Source organism: Pseudophryne corroboree (genome assembly GCF_028390025.1).
Source record: "Pseudophryne corroboree isolate aPseCor3 chromosome 3 unlocalized genomic scaffold, aPseCor3.hap2 SUPER_3_unloc_17, whole genome shotgun sequence".
NCBI lineage: Eukaryota > Metazoa > Chordata > Amphibia > Anura > Myobatrachidae > Pseudophryne > Pseudophryne corroboree.
This window is the reverse complement of record NW_026967505.1, coordinates 960,014-982,753: the sequence shown is the minus strand read 5'-3', so window position 1 is coordinate 982,753 and position 22,740 is coordinate 960,014. Positions and strand designations below refer to the sequence as shown.

General features: G+C 45.5%; 1 protein-coding gene across 1 annotated transcript in view; it reads right to left on the bottom strand.

The window, feature by feature from the left end:
* Positions 1-685: 685 nt before the first annotated feature.
* LOC134983540 (zinc finger protein 615-like) overlaps positions 686-22,740 on the bottom strand; it is a 332,472-nt gene continuing 310,417 nt past the window's right edge. Inside the window, exon 8 of the mRNA XM_063949196.1 lies at positions 686-1,875. Within this exon, the coding sequence (XP_063805266.1) occupies positions 782-1,875 (1,094 nt within the window). The 3' untranslated portion in view covers positions 686-781. The remainder of the gene's footprint in view (positions 1,876-22,740) is intronic.

Sequence of the window (22,740 nt, the reverse complement as noted above, 5' to 3'; positions counted from 1 at the left end):
CTGCTTCTAGTACCTTGGACCATGTAATGTTGGGCTGGGAAGGTCAGTTAGCCAATTATGAAATAGATTTGTCATCTTACAGGTAGCCGGTGAAGGGAGTAGAGAATGGGTGTTATGAGGCAGGAACGGGCGGGTTAGGTAACAGTTTGGCTGCTGCATTCTGTACTAGCTGCAAGCTCTGTAATTCTTTTGCTGGGTGACCCAGGTAGATGGCATTGCAGTAGTCTATGAACTTCTGAGGGAATCAAGTGCTTGATTCTGGCTATGGTCCACAGATGGAAGAATGAGGATTTGTATGTGGCAGATACCTGATGTCTGTGTCAGCCACATACCAGGACAACACAAAGATTCAGCACATGTTCAGTATTTTGCAATTCTGAACACCAAAGCATAAATCCAGATGGTTGGTAAAGCTGTAGTCTTGTCCTTTGCTGGTGAGCTTCTATTATGTTTCACAAAGACTGAATCACAGCCAACTGGCATCATCCACCCCTGGCACTCAGCTAGACAACCATTTAGGATTGGTATTAGGTTCTCAGTACATGGTGCAAAAAGCAGGTCATCTGCATAGCTGCGGTAGACCAGGCCATGACGTCTGATTATATCACCCAGTGGTAGCATGTATATTTTATAAAGCATAAGAGATCGGATTCACCCTTGAGGAACATTGGACGGCAGTGATAATTATACTCCAGAAGATGTAAATGGTTCCGTATTTGGGTAATGTCTAATATGTTCAACAAGAGCAGATTTATTTCTCTCACAGCATGAAAATGGCTTCTCATCTGTGAAATCGCTGATGTTTAACAAGAACTGATTTCCGTGCAAAACATTTCCCACACTCAGAACAGGAAAATGGCTTCTCACCTGTGTGACTCCTCTGATGTCTAACAAGATGTGATGTCGATGAAAAACATTTCCCACACTCAGAACAGGAAAATGGCATCTCACCTGTGTGACTTCTCTGATGTATAACAAAATATGATTTGCGTGCAAAACATTTCCCACACTCAGAACAGGAAAATGGCTTCTCACCTGTGTGATTTCTCTGATGTATAACTAAATGTGATTGGTGTGCAAAACATTTCCCACACTCAGAACAGGAATACGGCTTCTCACCTGTGTGACTTCTCTGATGTATAACTAAATGTGATTTGTGTGCAAAACATTTCCCACACTCAGAACAGGAATACGGCTTCTCACCTGTGTGACTTCTCTGATGTATAACAAAATATGATTTGCGTGCAAAACATTTCCCACACTCAGAACAGGAAAATGGCATCTCACCTGTGTGATTTCTCTGATGTATAACAAAATATGATTTGCATGCAAAACATTTCCCACACTCAGAACAGGAAAATGGCATCTCACCTGTGTGATTTCTCTGATGTATAACTAAATGTGATTTGTGTGCAAAACATTTCCCACACTCAGAACAGGAATACGGCTTCTCACCTGTGTGACTTCTCTGATGTATAACTAAACATGATTTGTGTGCAAAACATTTCCCACACTCAGAACAGGAATACGGCTTCTCACCTGTGTGACTTCTCTGATGTATAACAAAATATGATTTGCATGCAAAACATTTCCCACACTCAGAACAGGAAAATGGCATCTCACCTGTGTGATTTCTCTGATGTATAACTAAATGTGATTTGTGTGCAAAACATTTCCCACACTCAGAACAGGAATACGGCTTCTCACCTGTGTGACTTCTCTGATGTGTAACAAAAGCTGATTTATATGCAAAACATTTCCCACACTCAGAACAGGAATACGGCTTCTCACCTGTGTGACTTCTCTCATGTCTAACAAGATATGATTTATATGTAAAACATTTCCCACACTCAGAACATGGAAATGGCCTCTCACCTGCCTTAGCTGGCTGATGAGTAATAAGGTTTGTGTTCTGTGTAAAACATTTGGCATCTACAGAACAGGGGAACACTGAATCTACTCTCAGAGCTGTAACAGATGCACCAATATCAGAGTGATCAGGAGAACATTTCCCAGAATCAGAGGGATCATCTGATAGAGCTGGATGAATAATTGGGGTAATGGGGTTAGCTCCTGGAGAATCCAGTCTACGGTCATTATCCGTTATTTCAGAATCCAGGGATAACATTAGATGTCCTTCTGAGATATTCCTGCTTGTGTGTCCATCTCCTGGAAATAAAATACATTAATATATAAAATGAGTAGACAAGACTCAGGGTGTTACAGGATACAATATATAATTCTATAACAGACATTTTTACCTGTAATCATTGCTTTTATGTTTATTAAAAAACAAAAAACGGCTAGGATGCTTAGACTGGAGCTTGATCAACACTGAATGCTCATGTGGGATTACTAGAGGGGACGTGGACGCTCCTGTGGGATCACTAGAGGTGACGTGGACGCTCACGTGGAATTACTAGAGGTGACGTGGACGCTCACGTGGAATTACTAGAGGTTACACGGACGCTCACGTGGAATTACTAGAGGTTACACGGACGCTCACGTGGAATTACTAGAGGTTACACGGGCGCTCACGTGGGATTACTAGAGGTGACACGGACGCTCACGTGGGATTACTAGAGGAGACAGGGACGCTCACGTGGGATTACTAGAGGAGACAGGGACGCTCACGTGGGATTACTAGAGGTGACAGGGATGCTCACGTGGGATTACTAGAGGTGACAAGGACGCTCACGTGGGATTACTAGAGGTGACACGGACGCTCACGTGGGATCACTAGAGGTGACACGGACGCTCACGTGGAATTACTAGAGGTGACGTGGACGCTCCCGTGGAATTACTAGAGGTGACACGGGCGCTCACGTGGGATTACTAGAGGTGACACGGGCGCTCACGTGGGATTACTAGAGGTGACACGGGCGCTCACGTGGGATTACTAGAGGTGACACGGGTGCTCACGTGGGATTACTAGAGGTGACACGGACGCTCACGTGGGATTACTAGAGGAGACAGGGACGCTCACGTGGGATTACTAGAGGAAACAGGGACGCTCACGTGGGATTACTAGAGGAGACAAGGACGCTCACGTGGGATTACTAGAGGAGACAAGGACGCTCACGTGGGATTACTAGAGGTGACACGGACGCTCACGTGGGATCACTAGAGGTGACGTGGATGCTCACGTGGGATTACTAGAGGAGACGTGGACGCTCACGTGGGATTACTAGAGGAGACATGGACGCTCACGTGGGATTACTAGAGGTGACACGGACGCTCACGTGGGATCACTAGAGGTGACACGGACGTTCATGTGGGATCACTAGAGGTGACACGGACGCTCATGTGGGATCACTAGAGGTGACACGGACGCTCATGTGGGATCACTAGAGGTGACATGGACGCTCATGTGGGGTTACTAGAGGTGACATGGACGCTCATGTGGGGTTACTAGAGTTGACATGGACGCTAACGTGGGATTACTAGAGGTGACATGGACATTCATGTGGGATTACTAGAGGTGACATGGACACTCATGTGGGATTAGTAGAGGTGACATGGACGCTCATGTGGGATTACTAGAGGTGACATGGACGCTCATGTGGGATTAGTAGAGGTGACATGGACGCTCATGTGGATTACTAGAGGTGACATAGACGCTCATGTGGGATTACTAGAGGTGACATGGACGCTCATGTGGGATTACTAGAGGTGACATGGGCGCTCATGTGGGATTACTAGAGGTGACATGGGCACTCATGTGGGATTACTAGAGGTGACACGGACGCTCATGTGGGATTACTAGAGGTGACACGGACGCACATGTGGGATTACTAGAGGTGACACGGACGCTCATGTGGGATTACTAAAGGTGACATGGACGCTCACGTGGGATTACTGGAGGTGACATGGGCTTTGCAATAATAAAACAGCAAAGAAGAGAAAGTGCTGTCCTGTTTGCGCACTAATAAATAATATATAACCTTTATTAAGTACAGTAAAGTATGTAAGATAAATCAGTGATATATAAAACACAAAGGTAAATGTATAAAGGTGAATAAAGTAATCAAAAGACAATTGTATCTGTTGTTAAACATCGGCATGTATATTATATTGGGGGATAATTGATTCAGTGCTGGTAATCCTGTTCAGTAAGAATATATTAATATATTACACCCATACGAGGATGGGATAAATTACACATTTAATAATATTGTGGCAGAGTTTCCTCCAGCGGTAATCTCAATGTAACATCATACTGTATGTATAAACATTTTATGGGGGGGGATTCAGTTCATCGCAAAAACTCCCTAACCAATTAGCCGCAAAAAGTTATTGGTGATAATTCTCCATAGGTTTTTTATTTTGCTCACAAATGTCTGCAGTGCAGTGTTAGGAGGAACTCATTTAAATAAGATTTTAAACCTACCGGTAAATCTATTTGTCCTAGTCCGTAGAGGATGCTGGGCACTCCGTAAGGACCATGGGGTATAGACGGGCTCCGCAGGAGACATGGGCACCTAAAAATAACTTTTCCTATGGGTGTGCACTGGCTCCTCCATTTATGCCCCTCCTCCAGACCTCAGTTAGAGAACTGTGCCCAGAGGGGATGGACACTACAAGGCAGGATTTAAAAATCCAAGGGCAAGATTCATACCAGCCCACACCAATCATACCATGTAACCTGGATCATACATAACCAGTTAACCGTATGAACAACAACAGTGACGGTCCAAAACCGACTCCAACTGTAACATAACCCTTACGGAAGCAACAACTATATACAAGTCTTGCAGAGTTTCCGCACTGGGACGAGCGCCCAGCATCCTTGCTAAAAAGTCCGGACCATTCCCTACTACATTCCAGCAAAAGATCCATACCGGAAGGTGTCTGTTATTTGGCTGAACTGTTGAACTTTGTCCACCGCACTGCATGAGGAGCTCACCATTTACCACCTTGGAGCAACATATCCTCTAGCGGTAAAAGCCACAATTTTGGATATATACACCTCCTAAATCTGTAGTTGCTGGACATATTAACTATTGGTGGAACAAATCTGGAACGGACTTTCCTAATTCAATACCACCTATATTCCTGGCCTATGGGTAACCCTGGTTTTATTTATTCTACCATGTGTACTTTTTAATGTCATTATTTGGAACTACCATTGATGGTTTATATTCCCATATTACATACATTTATTTTTAACTAAACATTGAATTATCAGATATTGTTGTTGTTTTATGTAATAATCTAGCGCAGCCTCAATTGCTTTTTTTGTATATCAAAATAGGTCTGACCGAACCGTCCGGTTTCGGGACCACAAAGAGGGTCGAGTAGTAGCCTCTTCCCTGCTGGTTCAAGGGAACCCTGATAATTACTTGCTGTAGACCCAGCGTTTGAATTGCAGCTAACACTACATTCCATTCTGGTGTAGAAGCTGGTAATGCGACTTAAAAAATCGGCGCGGGGGCACCTCTTCGAATTCCAGTTTGTAACCCTGGGAAACTATTATCAGCACCCAAGGATTCAGGTCTGAGATGACCCAGGCCTGGCTGAAAAGTCGAAGACGTGCCCCCACTTGTGCAGACTCCCTCAGGGGAGCCCCAGCGTCATGCTGAGGGTTTTGCAGTGGCCGGGGAGGACTTTTGTTCCTGGGCACCGGTCGACCATTGGGAATAGACGGGCTCCGCAGGAGACTGGGCACTCTAAAGAAAGATTTAGTACTACCTGGTGTGCACTGGCTCCTCCCTCTATGCCCCTCCTCCAGACCTCAGTTAAGGAAACTGTGCCGGGAAGAGCTGACAGTACTGGAATCCAGGTTAAGACTCATACCAGCCACACCAATCACACTGTATAACTTGTGGTAACATACCCAGTTAACAGCATGAACAACAAACGAGCATCACTCAACGGATGCCACATAACATAACCCTTTAGTAAGCAATAACTATATACACGTATTGCAGAAAGTCCGCACTCGGGACGGGCGCCCAGCATCCACTACGGACTACGAGAAATAGATTTACCGGTGAGTAAAATCTTATTTTCTCTAACGTCCTATTGGATGCTGGGGACTCCGTAAGGACCATGGGGATTATACCAAAGCTCCCAAACGGGCGGGAGAGTGCGGATGACTCTGCAGCACCGACTGGGCAAACACAAGGTCCTCCTCAGCCAGGGTATCAAACTTGTAGAATTGTGCAAATGTGTTTGAACCCGACCAAGTAGCAGCTCGGCAAAGCTGTAATGCCGAGACCCCTCGGGCAGCCGCCCAAGAAGAGCCCACCTTCCTTGTGGAATGGGCTTTCACTGATTTTGGATGCGGCAATCCAGCCGCAGAATGAGCCTGCTGAATCGTGTTACAGATCCAGCGAGCAATAGTTTGCTTTGAAGCAGGAGCACCCAGCTTGTTGGATGCATACAGGATAAACAGCGAGTCAGTCTTCCTGACTCCAGCCGTTCTGGTTACATAAATCTTCAAAGCCCGGACTACGTCAAGTAACTTGGAATCCTCCAAGTCACGAGTAGCCGCAGGCACCACAATAGGTTGGTTCAAATGAAAAGATGACACCACCTTTGGCTGAAATTGCGGACTCGTCCGCAATTCTGCCCTGTCCATATGGAAAACCAGATAGGGGCTTTTACATGACAAAGCCGCCAATTCTGACACACGCCTAGCCGAAGCTAAGGCCAACAGCATGACCACTTTCCACATGAGATACTTTAGCTCCACGGTTTTAAGTGGCTCAAACCAGTGGGATTTCAGGAAACCCAACACCACGTTAAGATCCCAAGGTGCCACTGGTGGCACAAAAGGGGGCTAAATATGCAGCACTCCCTTAACAAACGTCTGAACCTCAGGCAGTGAAGCCAGTTCTTTTTGAAAGATAATGGATAGGGCCAAAATCTGGACCTTTATGGACCCTAATTTTAGGCCCAAAGACACTCCTGACTGTAGGAAGTGCAGGAACCGTCCGAGCTGGAATTCCTCTGTAGGGGCCTTCCTGGCCTCACACCAAGTAACATATTTTCGCCATATACAGTGATAATGCTTTGCTGTCACGTCCTTCCTAGCCTTTATCAGCGTAGGAATAACTTCTCCAGAATGCCTTTTTCTGCTAGGATCCGGTGTTCAACCGCCATGCCGTCAAACGCAGCTGCGGTAAGTCTTGGAACAGACAGGGCCCCTGTTGCAACAGGTCCTGTCTGAGAGGCAGAGGCCATGGGTCCTCTGTGAGCATTTCTTGCAGTTCCGGGTACCAAGTCCTTCTTGGTCAATCCGGAACAATGAGTATTGTTCTCACTCCTCTTTCTTACAATTCTCAGCACCTTTGGTATGAGAGGAAGAGGAGGAAATGCATAGACCGACTGGAACACCCACGGTGTTACTAGTGCGTCCACAGCTATCACCTGAGGGTCCCTTGACCTGGCGCAATACCTTTTTAGCTTTTTGTTGAGGCGGGACGCCATCATATCCACCTGTGGCAGTTCCCATCGATTTACAATCTGCGTGAAGACTTCTTGATGAAGTCCCCACTCTCCCGGGTGGAGGTCGTGCCTGCTGAGGAAGTCTGCTTCCCAGTTGTCCACTCCCGGAATGAACACTGCTGACAGTGCTTGCACGTGATTCTCCGCCTAACGAAGAATCCTGGTGGCTTCCGCCATTGCACCCTGCTTCTTGTGCCGCCCTGGCGGTTTACATGGGCCACTGCGGTGATGTTGTCTGACTGAATCAGCACTGGTTGGTTTCAAAGCAGAGGCTCCGCTTGACTCAGGGCGTTGTATTTGGCCCTTAGTTCCAGGATATTGATGTGCAGACAAGACTCCCGACTTGACCACAGCCCTTGGAAGTTTCTTCCCTGAGTGACTGCCCCCCATCCTCGGAGGCTTGCATCCGTGGTCACCAGGACCCAGTCCTGTGTGCCGAACCTGCGGCCTTCGAGGAGGTGAGCACTTTGCAGCCACCACAGAAGAGACACCCTAGCCCTGGGGGACAGGGTGATCAGCCGATGCATCTGAAGATGCGATCCGGACCACTTGTCCAACAGATCCCACTGAAAGATCCTCGCATGGAACCTGCCGAAGGGAATGGCTTCGTATGACGCCACCATCTTTCCCAGGAGTCGCGTGCAGTGATGCACCGATACCTGTTTCGGTTTTAGGAGGTCTCTGACCAGAGTCACGAGCTCCTGAGCCTTCTCCGCCGGGAGAAACACCTTCTTCTGGCCTGTGTCCAGAATCATGCCCATAAAGGGCAGACGCGTCGTAGGGATCAGCTGCGACTTTGGAATATTCAGGATCCACCGGTGTTGTTGCAACACTTCCTGAGAGTGTGCTAGGCCGATCAGCAACTGCTCCCTGGACCTCGCCTTTATGAGGAGATTGTCCAAGTATGGAATAATTGTAACTCCTTGCTTTCGAAGGAGTACCATCATCTCCGCCATTACCTTGGGAAATATTCTCGGTGCCGTGGACAGGCCAAACGACAACGTCTGGAATTGGTAATGACAGTCCTGTACCACAAACCTGAGGTACTCCTGATGAGGTGGATAAATGGGGACATGCAAGTAAGCATCCATGATGTCCAGCGACACCATAAAATCCCCCTCTTCCAGGCTTGCAATGACCGCTCTGTGCGATTCCATTTTGAACTTGAATTTCTTCAGATAAATGTTCAGGGATTTTAAATTCAAAATGGGTCTGACCGAACCGTCCGGTTTCGGCACCACAAACATTGTGGAATAGTAGCCCCATCCCTGTTGAAGAAGGGGAACCTTCACCACCACCTGCTGGAGATATAACTTGTGAATTGCCGCCAACACTACCTCCCTTTCCATGGGAGAAGCCGGCAGGGACGATTTTAGGTAACGGTGAGGGGGCGTCACTTCGAATTCCAGCTTGTATCCCTGAGACACAATTTGTATAGCCCAAGGATCCACCCGTGAGCGAACCCACTGGTGGCTGAAATTTCGGAGACGTGCCCCCACCGCTCCTGACTCCGCCTTTGGAGCCCCAGCGTCACGCGGTGGATTTAGTGGAGGCTTTTTTTGAATGAAAGAACTGCATTTGGTAATACGGTGCTTTGGCTGTGAGAGAACATATGGCAAAAAATTTGACTTCCCAGCCGTTGCTGTGGAAACCAGGTCCGAGAGACCGTCCCCAAACAATTCCTCACCCTTGTAAGGTAAAACCTCCATGTGTTTTTTAGAGTCGGCATCACCAGTCCACTGCCGAGTCCACAGGACCCTTCTGGCAGAAATCGACATTGCGTTTACTCTAGAGCCCAGTAGGCAAATATCCCTCTGGGCATCCCTCATATATAAGACAGTGTCTTTGATATGTCCCAGGGTCAGTAAAATAGTCTCCCTGTCCAGGGTATCTATCCCCTCAGACAGAGTATCTGTCCATGCTGCTACCGCACTACACATCCAGGCCGAAGCTGTTGCTGGCCTCAGTAGAGTACCAGAATGTGTATAAACAGACTTCAGGATACCTTCCTGCTTCCTATCCGCAGGATCCTTTAGGGCGGCCGTATCCTGTGACGGCAGGGCCACCTTCTTAGATAAGCGTGTCAACGCCTTATCTACCCTAGGGGAGGATTCCCAGCGTAACCTGTCGGTTGGCGGGAAAGGGTAAGCCATAAGCAATCTTTTGGAAATTACTACTTTCCTATCAGGGGAATACCACGCTTTTTCACACAATTCATTTAATTCATGTGAAGGGGGAAAAGTCACTTCTTGCTTCTTCTCCCCATACATATAAACCCTCTTGTCAGGGACAGGGTTTTCCTCTGATATGTGCAATACATCCTTCATTGCTATAATCATGTAGCGGATGGCTTCAGTCAATTTAGGCTGCAACTTAGCATCATCGTCATCGACACTGGAGTCAGAATCCGTGTCGATATCTGTGTCAACAATCTGGGATAGCGGGCGCTTTTGAGACCCTGACGGCCTCTGAGCTGTAGGATCAGACATGGGTTGAGACCCTGACTGTCCCAAGGCTTCAGCTTTATACAACCTCTTATGCAAGGAGCTTACGTTATCATTTAACACCTTCCACATATCCATCCAATCAGGTGTCGGCGCCGTCGGCGGCGACCCCACATTCATCTGCACTTGTTCTGCCTCCACGTATCCTTCCTCGTCAAACATGTCGACACAAACGTACCGACACACTGCACACACCCAGGGAATGCTCACTTTAGGACAGGACCCCCACAAAGGCCTTTTGGGGACACAGAGAGAGAGTATGCCAGCACACACCCCAGCGCTATATAACCCAGTGATTACACAGTAATTTAGTGTTTACCCAGTAGCTGCTGTTTATGACAATTTGCGCCTAAATTTATGTGCCCCCCCCCTCTCTTTTTACCCTTTTTCTACCTGGATACTGCAGGGGAGAGCCTGGGGAGCTTCCTCTCAGCGGAGCTGTGGAGAGAAAATGGCGCTGGTGAGTGGTGAGGAAGAAGGCCCCGCCCCTCAGCGGCGGGCTTCTGTCCCGGGTCTGTGTAAATAAAATGGCGGGGGCTCGTACATATATACAGTGCCCGGCTGTATATATGTGTCTTTTTGCCAAGAGGTATCCTAATTGCTGCCCAGGGCCCCCCCCCCCCTGCGCCCTGCACCCTACAGTGACCAGAGTGTGTGGGTAGTGTGGGCGCTACCTCATGTGAAGACAGGAGTCTTCTGCCACCGATTTCGATGTCTTCTTGCTTCTGCCGGCTTCTGACTTCTGGCTTTGCGAGGGGGACGGCGGCGCGGCTCCGGGAACGTACGACCAACGTACCTGTGTTCGATCCCTCTGGAGCTAATGGTGTCCAGTAGCCTAAGAAGCGCAACCTAGCTTCAGTGAGTAGGTTTGCTTCTCTTCCCTCAGTCCCTCGTAGCAGAGAGTCTGTTGTCAGCAGAAGCTCTCTGAAAATAAAAAACCTAACTAAAATACTTTCTTATTAGCAAGCTCAGGAGAGCCCACTAAAAGCACCCAGCTCTGGCCGGGCACAGATTCTAACTGAGGTCTGGAGGAGGGGCATAGAGGGAGGAGCCAGTGCACACCAGTAGTACTAATTCTTTCTTAGAGTGCCCAGTCTCCTGCGGAGCCCATCTGTTCCCCATGGTCTTTACGGAGTCCCCAGCATCCACTAGGACGTTAGAGAAAATTTGATTTACCTGCGGTAGCTGTGGAAACCAGGTCCGTCAGCCCATCCCCAAACAATACGTCTCCCTTATAGGGTAGGACTTCCATATGTTTTTTGGAATCCGCATCACCCGTCCATTGGCGAGTCCATAAGGATCGTCTCGCTGAGATAGACATGGCATTGGCCCTAGAAGCTAGCAATCCAATGTCCCTTTGAGCATCTCTCATAAATAAGACTGCGTCTTTAATATGGGCTAGAATTAACAATACAGTATCTCTATCCATGGTATCAAATTCAGCCGTCAGATCATCTGTCCATGCTAAAATTGCGCTACATACCCATGCCGACGCAATAGTCGGTCTTAGCACAGCTCCAGTATGCGAATAAATAGACTTTAAAGTAGTCTCCTGCCTGCGATCTGCAGGATCCTTGAGGGCCGCTGTGTCTGGCGACGGTAGCGCCACTTTCTTGGACAGGCGCGTTAAGGCCTTGTCCACAGTGGGAGGTGATTCCCAACGCCCCCTGTCCTGTTTAGGGAAGGGGTATGCCATATAAATAATTTTTGGGATCTGCGGTCTCTTCTCCGGAGTCTCCCAAGCCTTTTCAAAGAACTCATTTAGTTCATGAGATGTGGGAAAATAAATAATCTGTTTCTTACCCTTAAACATGTGTACCCTTGTGTCGGGGACCGAGGGTTCATCCTCAATATGCAACACATCCCTTATTGCCACAATCATACACTGAATGTTTTTGTCACCTTAGGTTGCAATTTTACTTCATCATAGTCGACACTGGAATCAAAGTCAGTGTCGGTAGTAGTGTCCACAATTTGTGCTAAGGGACGTTTTTGCGACCCCGACGGGCCCTGTGAGTCGGTCCAATCCGAGGATTGACCTCCTGATGCCTCCCTGGATTCAGCCTTATCAAACCTCTTATGTAAAGATGCCACACTTGCATTCAACATATGCCACATGTCCATCCATTCCTGAGTCGGCACCACCGACGGGGACACACCACTCATTTGCTCCACCTCCTCCTTGGAGAAGCGTTCCGCCTCAGACATGTCGACACGCACGTACCGACACCCCACACACAGGGATCAACCTACAAGGGGACAAAACCCCAACCAGGCCCTTAGGAGAGACAGAGAGAGAGTATGCCAGCACACACCCAGCTCCTAAATAACACCGGAAAAAATAAATGACCAGATAGCGTATATATATATATATATATATATATATATATATCTCCATCCAATTCCCACTCACTGCGTTACCAATGTGCCCCCCAGCAGGGGAGAGACTGGGGAGCCAGCGTTCTCATGCAGCTTCTGTGGAGAAAATGGCGCTGGTTAGTGCTGAGGATCAAGCTCCGCCCACCCGACGGCGGGCTTCGGTCCCAGTGCAATTGTAATAAAATGGCGGGGGATCTGTGATTTACTGCCTCCGCAGCCTAATCATACTCTTTGTGCATCAAACTTTGAGGATTCTTGATGCCCAGGGCGCGCCCCCCCCCCCCCCCCCTGCACCCATCAGTGCAGCCTCTGTGTGTTGTGTCTGGGAGCAATGGCGCGCAGCGGTACCTCACGAAGACCTGAAGTCTTCTGCCACCTGAGATGTCTTCTATCTTCTCATACTCGCCCGGCTTCCATCTTCCAGCATCTGTGAGGAGGACGGCGGCGCGGCTCCAGGACGATCCCCAGGGCGAGACCTGTGTTCCGACTCCCTCTGGAGCTAATGGTGTCCAGTAGCCTTAGAAGCAGTGCCCAATCACTAAGCTAGCTCTGCTTCTCTCCCCCCAGTCCCACGATGCAGGGAGTCTGCTGCCAGCAGTGCTCCCTGAAAATAAAAAAACTAACAAAATTATTTTTCTACAGAAAACTCAGGAGAGCTCTCTGCAGTGCACCCATTCTCCTCTGGGCACAGAATCTAACTGGAGGAGGGGCATAGAGGGAGGAGCCAGTGCACACCCATAGGAAAAGTTCTTTTTAGGTGCCCATGTCTCCTGCAGAGCCCGTCTATACCCCATGGTCCTTACGGAGTCCCCAGCATCTTCTAGGACGTAAGAGAAAAAGGCTTTGTAGATGTTTACTATTGTATTGTTTTACTGACATATAGTTTCTTACTGTATTGTCTTACTGACCTATAGTTTCCTACTGTATTGTCTTACTGACCCATAGTTTCCTTCTGTATTGTCTTACTGACCTACAGTTTCTTACTGTATTGTCTTACTGACCTAGTTTCTTACTGTATTGTCTTACTGACCTATAGTTTCCTACTGTATTGTCTTACTGACCTATAGTTTACTGTATTGTCTAACTGACCTATAGTTTCTTACTGTATTGTCTTACTGACCTATAGTTTCTTATTGTATTGTCTTACTGACCTATAGTTTCTTACTGACCTATGGTGTCTTACTGTATTGTTTTACTGACCTAGTTTCCCACTGTATTGTATTACTGAAATACAGTTTCCTTTTGTATTGTCTTACTGACCTACAGTTTCCTTTTGTATTGTCTTACTGACCTACAGTTTCCTTTTGTATTGTCTTACTGGCCTACAGTTTTCTACTGTATTGGCTAACTTACCTGTTTCCTACTGTATTGTCTTACTGACCTGTAGTTTCTTATTGTATTGTCTTTACTGACCTATAGTTTCTTCTGTATTGTCTTACTGACCTATAGTTTCCTACTGTATTGTCTTACTAACCTAAAGTTTCTTCTGTATTGTCTTACTGACCTATAGTTTCCTACTGTATTGTCTAACTGACCTATAGTTTCCTTATGTATTGTCTTACTGACCTATAGTTTCTTCTGTATTGTTTTACTGACCTAGTTTCTTCTGTATTGTTTTACTGACCTAGTTTCCTTCTGTAATGTCTTACTGACCTATAGTTTCTTCTGTATTGTTTTACTGACCTATAGTTTCCTTCTGTATTCTTACTGACCTATAATTTTTTCTGTATTGTCTTACTCATCTAGTTGCCTACTGTATTGTCTTACTGACCTATAGTTTCCTTCTATATTGTCTTACTGACCTATAGTTTCCTACTGTATCACTGTCTTACTGACCTATAGTTTCCTGTCTTACTGACCTATATAGTTTCCTACTGTATTGTCTTACTGACCTATAGTTTCCTACTGTATTGTCTTACGGACCTATATAGTGTTATGAACCACAGGTAGTGGTTCATTCCTATTTTATGTTTATTTAGTTGTCTTGCATGCCAGGATTTCCCATTGCTCTGTTTTGGATTACTCTTGTCTGCTGCCGCTGGTGAGTCTGTGCAATTGCAGCTTGTTCCCATGTGTTCAGCCTCATCTGGCTGCTGATTGCATCTTGTCAGCTTAGTCGTGCAGCAGGCCAGCTGCAAGAGATAATTAATTAGGCCTCTCTGATATATGCTGGCTCACTGCAGTTAGCAGATGCTGATGATATTCCTTGGTTTGCAGTCTGCTTTAAGTTTGAGCTGGTTCCTGTCAGTCCCTGTGTGGATTCCTGTGTCAGTCCCTGTGTTGATTCCTGTGTCAGTCCCTGTGTCTGATCCCGTGTCCTACTCTGAGTTCCAGTGGATTCTGCCTGTCCTCCAGTTCTGAAAGTCGGTGTCGGCAGCTTCCTGTTTGCCTATGTCAGTTGCAGAAAGTATCCAGTCCTGCTCAAGCCGGTTGTTCCTGTCCTCAGTGGTCCTGTACTCGGAGATTTGTCATCTTTTCCTGGAGTCTGACTGAGCACCTTTAACATCCTGTGGTGTTCGTGAGTCACGGCGCAGCCGTGTGTTGCGGCTTGTCCGCTTACTGTTTATTATTTAGTATATTTGTGTCCTGGAGCTTTTGCGGAGGATTCCGCTTCCACGGATCCACTCTGGTATCCAGCGGTGCTGGAGAGGAGTAACGGATCAGTGGATCTTTGGTTGTCCTTTTCCCTGGCGGCTAGTCCGCACATACCTTTGGTTTAAGTTAGTTAGCTTGTAACCCCTGGCCTGGTTGCTTAGTCAGAGGGCCCCTTGTTATCACCCTGTCTCGGATTTCCCTTTGTCTCCCATTAAGACCTGAGGGGGCATCGGGGTTGGGCAGACATAATCCGCCCTTCGAACGCGGCTGCCATGGGCTCAAGCAACCATAGTCTCGCAGGGGATTTCAGATAACACGGGCGAGACAACGGAGTTAGGGCGCCAGGGGTTACTAGGCTTTCCTGCTCCCACAACCAGCATATCTTCCCAGTACTCTGACCTCAGCCATACGATCTCCTCTGGTCTGGAGTACGGGAATCATAACATATAGTTTCCTACTGTATTGTCTTACTGACCTATTGTTTCTTCTGTATTGTCTTACTGACCTATAGTTTCTTACTGTATTGTCTTACTGACCTATAGTTTCTTACTGTATTGTCTTAGGGCCCTACACACTAAAAGATTATCTGTCCAATCTGGCTGATTGGAAAGAAAATCTGGCAATGTCTGGGAGCAAATGGCAATTTACTATTTGCTCTCAAAGATTGGAAAACAGACAAAAATGGACTTTCAGTCAAATTGGTTACATTTGTTTCATTAAACCAATTTATCTGAACTTGATTTTGGGAGCAAATGGTTGATTGTCATTTGCTCCCAGACATTGCCAGATTTTCTTTCCAATCAGCCAGATTGGACAGATAATCTTTAAGTGTGTAGGGCCCTTTACTGACCTATAGTTTCTGACTGTATTGTTTTACTGACCTATAGTTTCTTCTGTAATGTCTTACTGACCTATAGTTTCTTCTGTAATGTCTTACTGACCTATAGTTTCTTCTGTATTGTCTTACTGACCTAGTTTCCTTCTGTATTGTCTTACTGACCTATAGTTTCCTTCTCTATTGTCTTGCTGACCTATAGTTTCTTCTGTATTGTCTTACTGACCTATAGTTTCCTTCTCTATTGTCTTGCTGACCTATAGTTTCTTCTGTATTGTCTTACTGACCTATAGTTTCTTCTGTATTGTTGTATTGACCTAGTTTCCTTCTGTAATGTCTTACTGACCTATAGTTTCTTCTGTATTGTCTTACTGACCTATAGTTTCTTCTGTATTGTCTTACTGACCTATAGTTTCTTCTGTATTGTCTTACTGACCTATAGTTTCTTCTGTAATGTCTTACTGACCTATAGTTTCTTCTGTATTGTCTTACTGACCTAGTTTCCTTCTGTATTGTCTTACTGACCTATAGTTTCCTTCTCTATTGTCTTGCTGACCTATAGTTTCTTCTGTATTGTCTTACTGACCTATAGTTTCCTTCTCTATTGTCTTGCTGACCTATAGTTTCTTCTGTATTGCCTCACTGACCTATAGTTTCTTCTGTATTGTTGTATTGACCTAGTTTCCTTCTGTATTGTTTTACTGACCTATAGTTTCTTCTGTATTGTCTTACTGACCTATAGTTTCCTTCTGTATTGTTTTACTGACCTATAGTTTCCTTCTGTATTGTCTTACTGACCTATAGTTTCCTTCTCTATTGTCTTGCTGACCTATAGTTTCTTCTGTATTGCCTCACTGACCTATAGTTTCTTCTGTATTGTTGTATTGACCTAGTTTCCTTCTGTATTGTTTTACTGACCTATAGTTTCTTCTGTATTGTCTTACTGACCTATAGTTTCCTTCTGTATTGTCTTACTGACCTATAGTTTCCTTCTGTATTGTCTTACAGACCTATAGTTTCCTATATACATAGTTTTCCTGTCTATGTATGGTAGGTATGGAAGGGATACATACCATACATAGACAGTATATATAAGCCTCAGACGCTCCCTTCTGAAAATGATAATGAATAAGGTGTATGTGTGGATACCATGCACATGTAACTGATTCTATTTACAGGAAACAATAGGGAGAGCCCACGGCTGTCTGGCAGTGTTCTAGATGGTAAAGTATTACACATATGAATATATTTCTTCTAAATAAAATATTTTTCACCCTGATTGATATAATACTGATAGTAAGACAATTCAGTCAATAGTAATCTTTCTTTTAATTAAGATCCATATATATGAATTTTTAGTGCATAGTTATTAAAGGTTATATTTTAATTGCAATTAAGTTAACAAGAGTGCTCCCAAAAAGGAAGTTTCTTTCTTTCTTTCCGGACCGCTCTTCTATGCAGAAGGGAAATATCTGCTGTTTATTGAGAGATGCTCCCTGTAAGGAATTTACCACTTGCAGCTGAAATTGCAAAAGACCCCACCCCTTGCATCAGGTAAATTAATGCCTCCTATGATTAGGACTTCTCCCTTTAAAGCCATTTTAGTGATGTCCAACAATAGATTCCTGTCCAAATCCTGCCCCAGGCCACGTGGTCTAGAGATCACCCCAATGCGAATAATGTCCTTTTTCACGATTTCTGTGGTGACCAAAAGGGCCTGATTTGTCTTCAATATTTTGTATTAATTGAAGTAGCATTTATGCTTTTTTCCCACATACATTGCTACCCTTCCTCCTACACTGACCATTCTATCCTTCCTAAATAAATTGTATCCTGGTATAGCTATGTCCCAGTCATGATTCTCATTGCACTATGACTCTGTAATTGCCACAATATCCAGGTTATCCCTGGTCATTATCACAATTAGCTCTGTAATTTTGTCTCCTAATCTCCTAGCATTTGCACACATAGCTTTAAGAATTATGTCTGTGCATCTGTTATTAGTAACCATGTCCAGACAGTACAAAATAAATGACAAGTTTAAAGTTGAAATTACCTGTTTGGTGATGTTGTTCAGTATTTGGTATTTGTTTTTTTAACTAATCAGGAATCACAAACTGTCCTTTACACCACGACTACACCTCACTAAATGAAAAGATATAGTAAACATGACCACAAATGGCCAAATAGGTCTACTATATACAAGGAGTTTTTTAATACCTGCATCATCTAACAAAATGAAGGTTATTTAATAAATGGTTGCTAAACTGAGAAATTTAGATCCCATACAAATTAGGCGCTTTACAAAAAACACACTACTACTTATATATGATCCCTAAAAACTTCTGCTTGTTACTTTTAATAACACTATAGTGATGTGTGTAATAACTCTCTTCATCTGATGTTTGTCATGGATAACCTTGTGTTATAAACACCCAAATGAGAACTGGGATGATGGCAGAGGATGGTGTAGAATAAGAGATTGCTGTAGTGACTGAGCAATGAGAATATGTTACTTCTGTAATAAGTGTTTATTACTCACCTGTGCTGATATCTGTAGGGATCTCCTCCTCCTTATACTGCTGATCACCCCTCACATACGTCTCTTCTTCTCCCTCTGTATCTTCTGTCATCATATCAGTCGCATATGTCTTTTCTTCTCCCTCTGTATCTTCTGCCTTTATATCAGTCACATACGTCTCTTCTTCTCCCTCTGTATCTTCTGTCATCATATCAGTCGCATACGTCTCTTCTTCTCCCTCTGTATCTTCTGCCTTTATATCAGTCACATACGTCTCTTCTTCTTCCTCTGTATCTTTTGCCTTTATATCAGTCACATACGTCTCTTCTTCTCTCCTTATATCTTCTGCCTTTATATCAGTCACATACGTCTCTTTTTCTTCCTCTATATCTTCTGCCTTTATATCAGTCACATATGTCTCTTCTTCTCTCCTTATATCTTCTGCCTTTATACGAGAAAGACGTTCTACCTAAATAACCCAAAAAAATCTGATTTTGGTACTTACCGATAAATTAATTTCTCTGAATCCTCTAGGGGACACTGGAGTCTTATACAGTAGGGGTGTGAAGCTTGCAACCGGAGGTGTGGCACAATCTAAAATTAGCATTGTCTGCACAGCTGGCTCATCCCCCTTCACATCCCTCCTCCATCAGTTTGAAAAATTTGACTGAGAGAATAGGACATGATACTATAGGACTTGGCGAGGAACCGAACCGTACAACAAAGCAAACAGCATCCAAGAAACTCTTAACAGAAAAACCAACGCTGTTTGCACGAACTGTTTGAACAAGAACTTTGAACACAGCAGGTTGACAGCACCGAGGCGGGCGTCCAGTGTCCACTAGAGGATTCAGAGAAATGGATTTATCGGTAAGTACCAAAACCCTCTTTTATCTTTCATCCACTAGGGGACACTGGAGTCTTATACAGTAGGGGACGTCCCAAAGTTATCCCCAAGGGAGGGAGTGCTGTCGATGGCCTGCAAAACTAAACGTCCGAACTTAGAATTTCCGGACGCCAAGGTATCAAACCTGTAAAAGTTTGCGAATGTGTGGGCTGAAGACCACGTTGTCGCTCTGCAAAATTGAGTAGTGGAAGCACCTCGAATAGCCGCCCATGAGGCACGCACTGATCTGGTATTATGAGCACCAGTCTGAACTGGAAACTGCTTACCACAGGAAATATTAGCTTGCCGATTGGCAAAGCTATTCCATCTAAACAAAGACTGCCTAGATGCTGGCCAACCATTCTTTGGACCAAACCAATGGTCCGACCTTCTAAAGGACGACGTAACTTGTAGTATATTCGTAAGCTCGGACAACATCCAAAGACACGTCCCCATCTGCGAATCCCTGAAAGGATGGGACCACAATCGGTTGGTTTACCTGAAACCCCGAAACGACCTTAGGAAGAAAATCCGCTCATGTACGGAGTTTGGCCTTATCCTTCTGTAAAATTAACAAAGGACTCTAACCTGATAGGGCTCCTTACACCGAAACCCTTCCGGCCGAAGCCAAGGCAAGTAATAACGTGACCTTTCAAGAGAGATATTGCAGGTCTGTTCTTTCCAACGGCTCAAAAGATGGTGATCTCAAAAATTCCAACTACAAATCTAAGTCCCTCTGCGCAGTGGGAGGACGGAAAGGAGGTTGTATCCTCAGAACCCCCTGTAAAAAGGTTTAAACCTCTTCTAAGGACGCTAACCGCTGTTGAAATAGGATGGAGAGAGCCGAAACTTGAACCTTCAAGGAACCTAGTCTTAGTCCTTCACCTAGACCAGCTGGAGTGAAAAGTAGAAGTCTGGGTAAGTGGACGTTCGTCTAATTCTACCCATGTTCCTAACACCAGTCCATGTACTTCTTCTAATGTCTGCAGTCGTACATGGGTGTCACCGGCTTTCGAGCAGCGATCATCTTTAGGAATAGCCATTCTTGGTATCCCTCTCACTCTTAAGATCCGGGTCTCAACAGCCACGCCATTAAACGTAGCCTGTTCAGGTCTGAGTGGAGGAACGGCCCCGATATAGCTGGTCCTCCCTTCGAGGTAACCGCCAAGGGTCCTCCGCTAGTATCCCCCGTAAGTCCGAGTACCAACCTCTACAGGGCCAACTTGGTGCTATGAGAATTGTCCATATTCGCTCTCGTATTACCCCTTTTTGGAGAATTCGGGGTATGAGTGGGAAAGGCGGAAAAATGTAAACCCTTCTGTAACACCAAGGAAGTGTCAGCGTGTCCATTTCCTCTGCTGCTGGATCTCTTGTCCTGGACACATACCTGGGCAGCTAATGATTTTGTCGAGACGCCATCAGGTCCACCTGAGGTAGACACCATCTACTCACCATCATGTCGAAGATCTGTGTAAGCACCGCTCGCCTGGATGCAGTCCTGGCGACTGTGATAATCTGCTTTCCGGTTCACTGTTGACCACTGACTATATCTTCAGCTAAGGGAAGCGAATTGTAAACTGCTTCTCAGTTCGAGAATGGTTATGGGTAACCCGCTCTCCAGTAAAGTCCATTTGCCCTGAAAGTGATGGGTCTCTAGGACAGCTTCCCCAACCTCTGAGACTGGCATTTGTTGGGAGAATTCTCCAATCCTAAATTCCAAATTCTTGCCTGCTGCAAGGTTTTAGTGGAACGACCACCCAATTAAGGAGATCCGTATCTCTTGTGGAAATCGGATCCTTCGATGCAGGAGCCAGTGTTACCCTGGTCCCTGAGCAGTAACGTTCATTGGGAATGGTCGTAAGTGAAGTCAGCTGTACTAGAGAGCCTTGAAAGACGTCACTATCATCCCAAGAAGTTGCACAGAGAGGTGCAGGGAGACCGTCTGTGTCCTCAGTACCTGAGTCACTAGCCTCTGTAGGTCCTGGATCTTGTTCTCTGGTAAGAAAGCCCTCAATCTTACTGTGTCCAAGATGAGATATAGGAATGGAATCCGTTGCATTGGTCTGAGGTTAGGTTTCTGGAAATTCACCATCCACCCATGTTGAATGAGAAGTTGATAAGATGTCTGAGCATCCTTGATGAGTCGTTCTTGAGAGGAGGCTTTGATCAGGAGATCGTCTCAATCCTGCCACCATTACTGCCATGATCCTCGTAAAAGAGTCCTGGGGCTGATGATAGACCGAATGGTAGGACCCTTCATTTGGAAAGGATCCTGCACCAGTGCAGATCTTAAGTAAGCTTGGTGGGGGGTCCAAATCGGAATATGCAGGAATGCATCCCTTATGTCCATGGATACCATTAACTGTCCTAGTTCCAAACCTGCAATAACTGACTGTTATTTTATGAGCGTCCTTTGAAGCCTGGCACAGATAAGCAGCTAATTCTCCAATATGCTCTGCTACTGAGAAACCTCCTCCATGCTACCTATTCACGCCCAGTCCATGTGACAATGTGCTGGTACAAAAATTGCTTTTGTTGCAGTGTGCGACCTGACATATCCTTTAAGGTGGTCACGCTAGGCCTAGGTGACATTGCCTTGTTTGAAAATGCCCAGTAGGCCATTTAACCATTACACTTTTTGATACAGGATTCTTAAATTCAAACCTCCTTGGCACTTGAAAGCATTTATAAGGCTGCTTCCAAGCATTCGCCATCTGAGTCTGGAGAGTTCTAGGAATAGGGAGCACTACTGGCAACGATTGTGGGATACGAATCAATCGAAAACTCTCTGTATCCTTAACTTCTTACTCCCTGAAGTTTAGGGTCTCTATAACCGCTTCTATAAGGGAATCTAAACTCCTGATCTAAGGCAGACTTAAGTATCTTGCCTCTTTATCTATAATAAGACCTTCTTCCTCCTTCGTGTAAGATGAGGATGGTTCTCTTAATCGACTTGTTCGCATTACTTTATGCTTGCGCAGGAGGGATTAATTTAAATCAGAAATTCCTCCATAGTCTTTGAGAATCCCTCAGTCCTTTCCGACTGCTGTTTGCGGGATTCTGACATTTCCTTTGAAATACCTGTTAGGGCTTGCTCCCATGACCTTGGCGGAGCCTTCCTCCCGTGCTGGATGCCCTTAACTAGACAGGCAACGCATACCCAGGAGCCGCTCACCCTTGCTCATCTTACTACATTTTGTGGAAACATAATAAGTCTTAGTGTTGGCGACATTTGAAGCCGTACCCCATAGAGCGCTCCTCAGTGCTTCCCCCCCTTTATAATAGGAACAGAAAGACGGTAATGGGTGATGGGAGTAAAGGTACACTGGATCCCCCTAGCTGGATCTTTCTAAACACTACACAAAAAACAAAAAATAACAATTTATAATAATAATATCACCAGCCTCGTTGCAACCCTCACACACCCAACTGTATTTCAGTTCTGAGGTCGGGGTTGTGATCCAGTCGTTCCCATCATTTCATCGGGATCTTTTGTTTAGAAGTCCCTTGAAAATCTAAAGCATAAAAATGCCTGTCAGAATCCATTGAAAATCCATTGCAGCAGAGT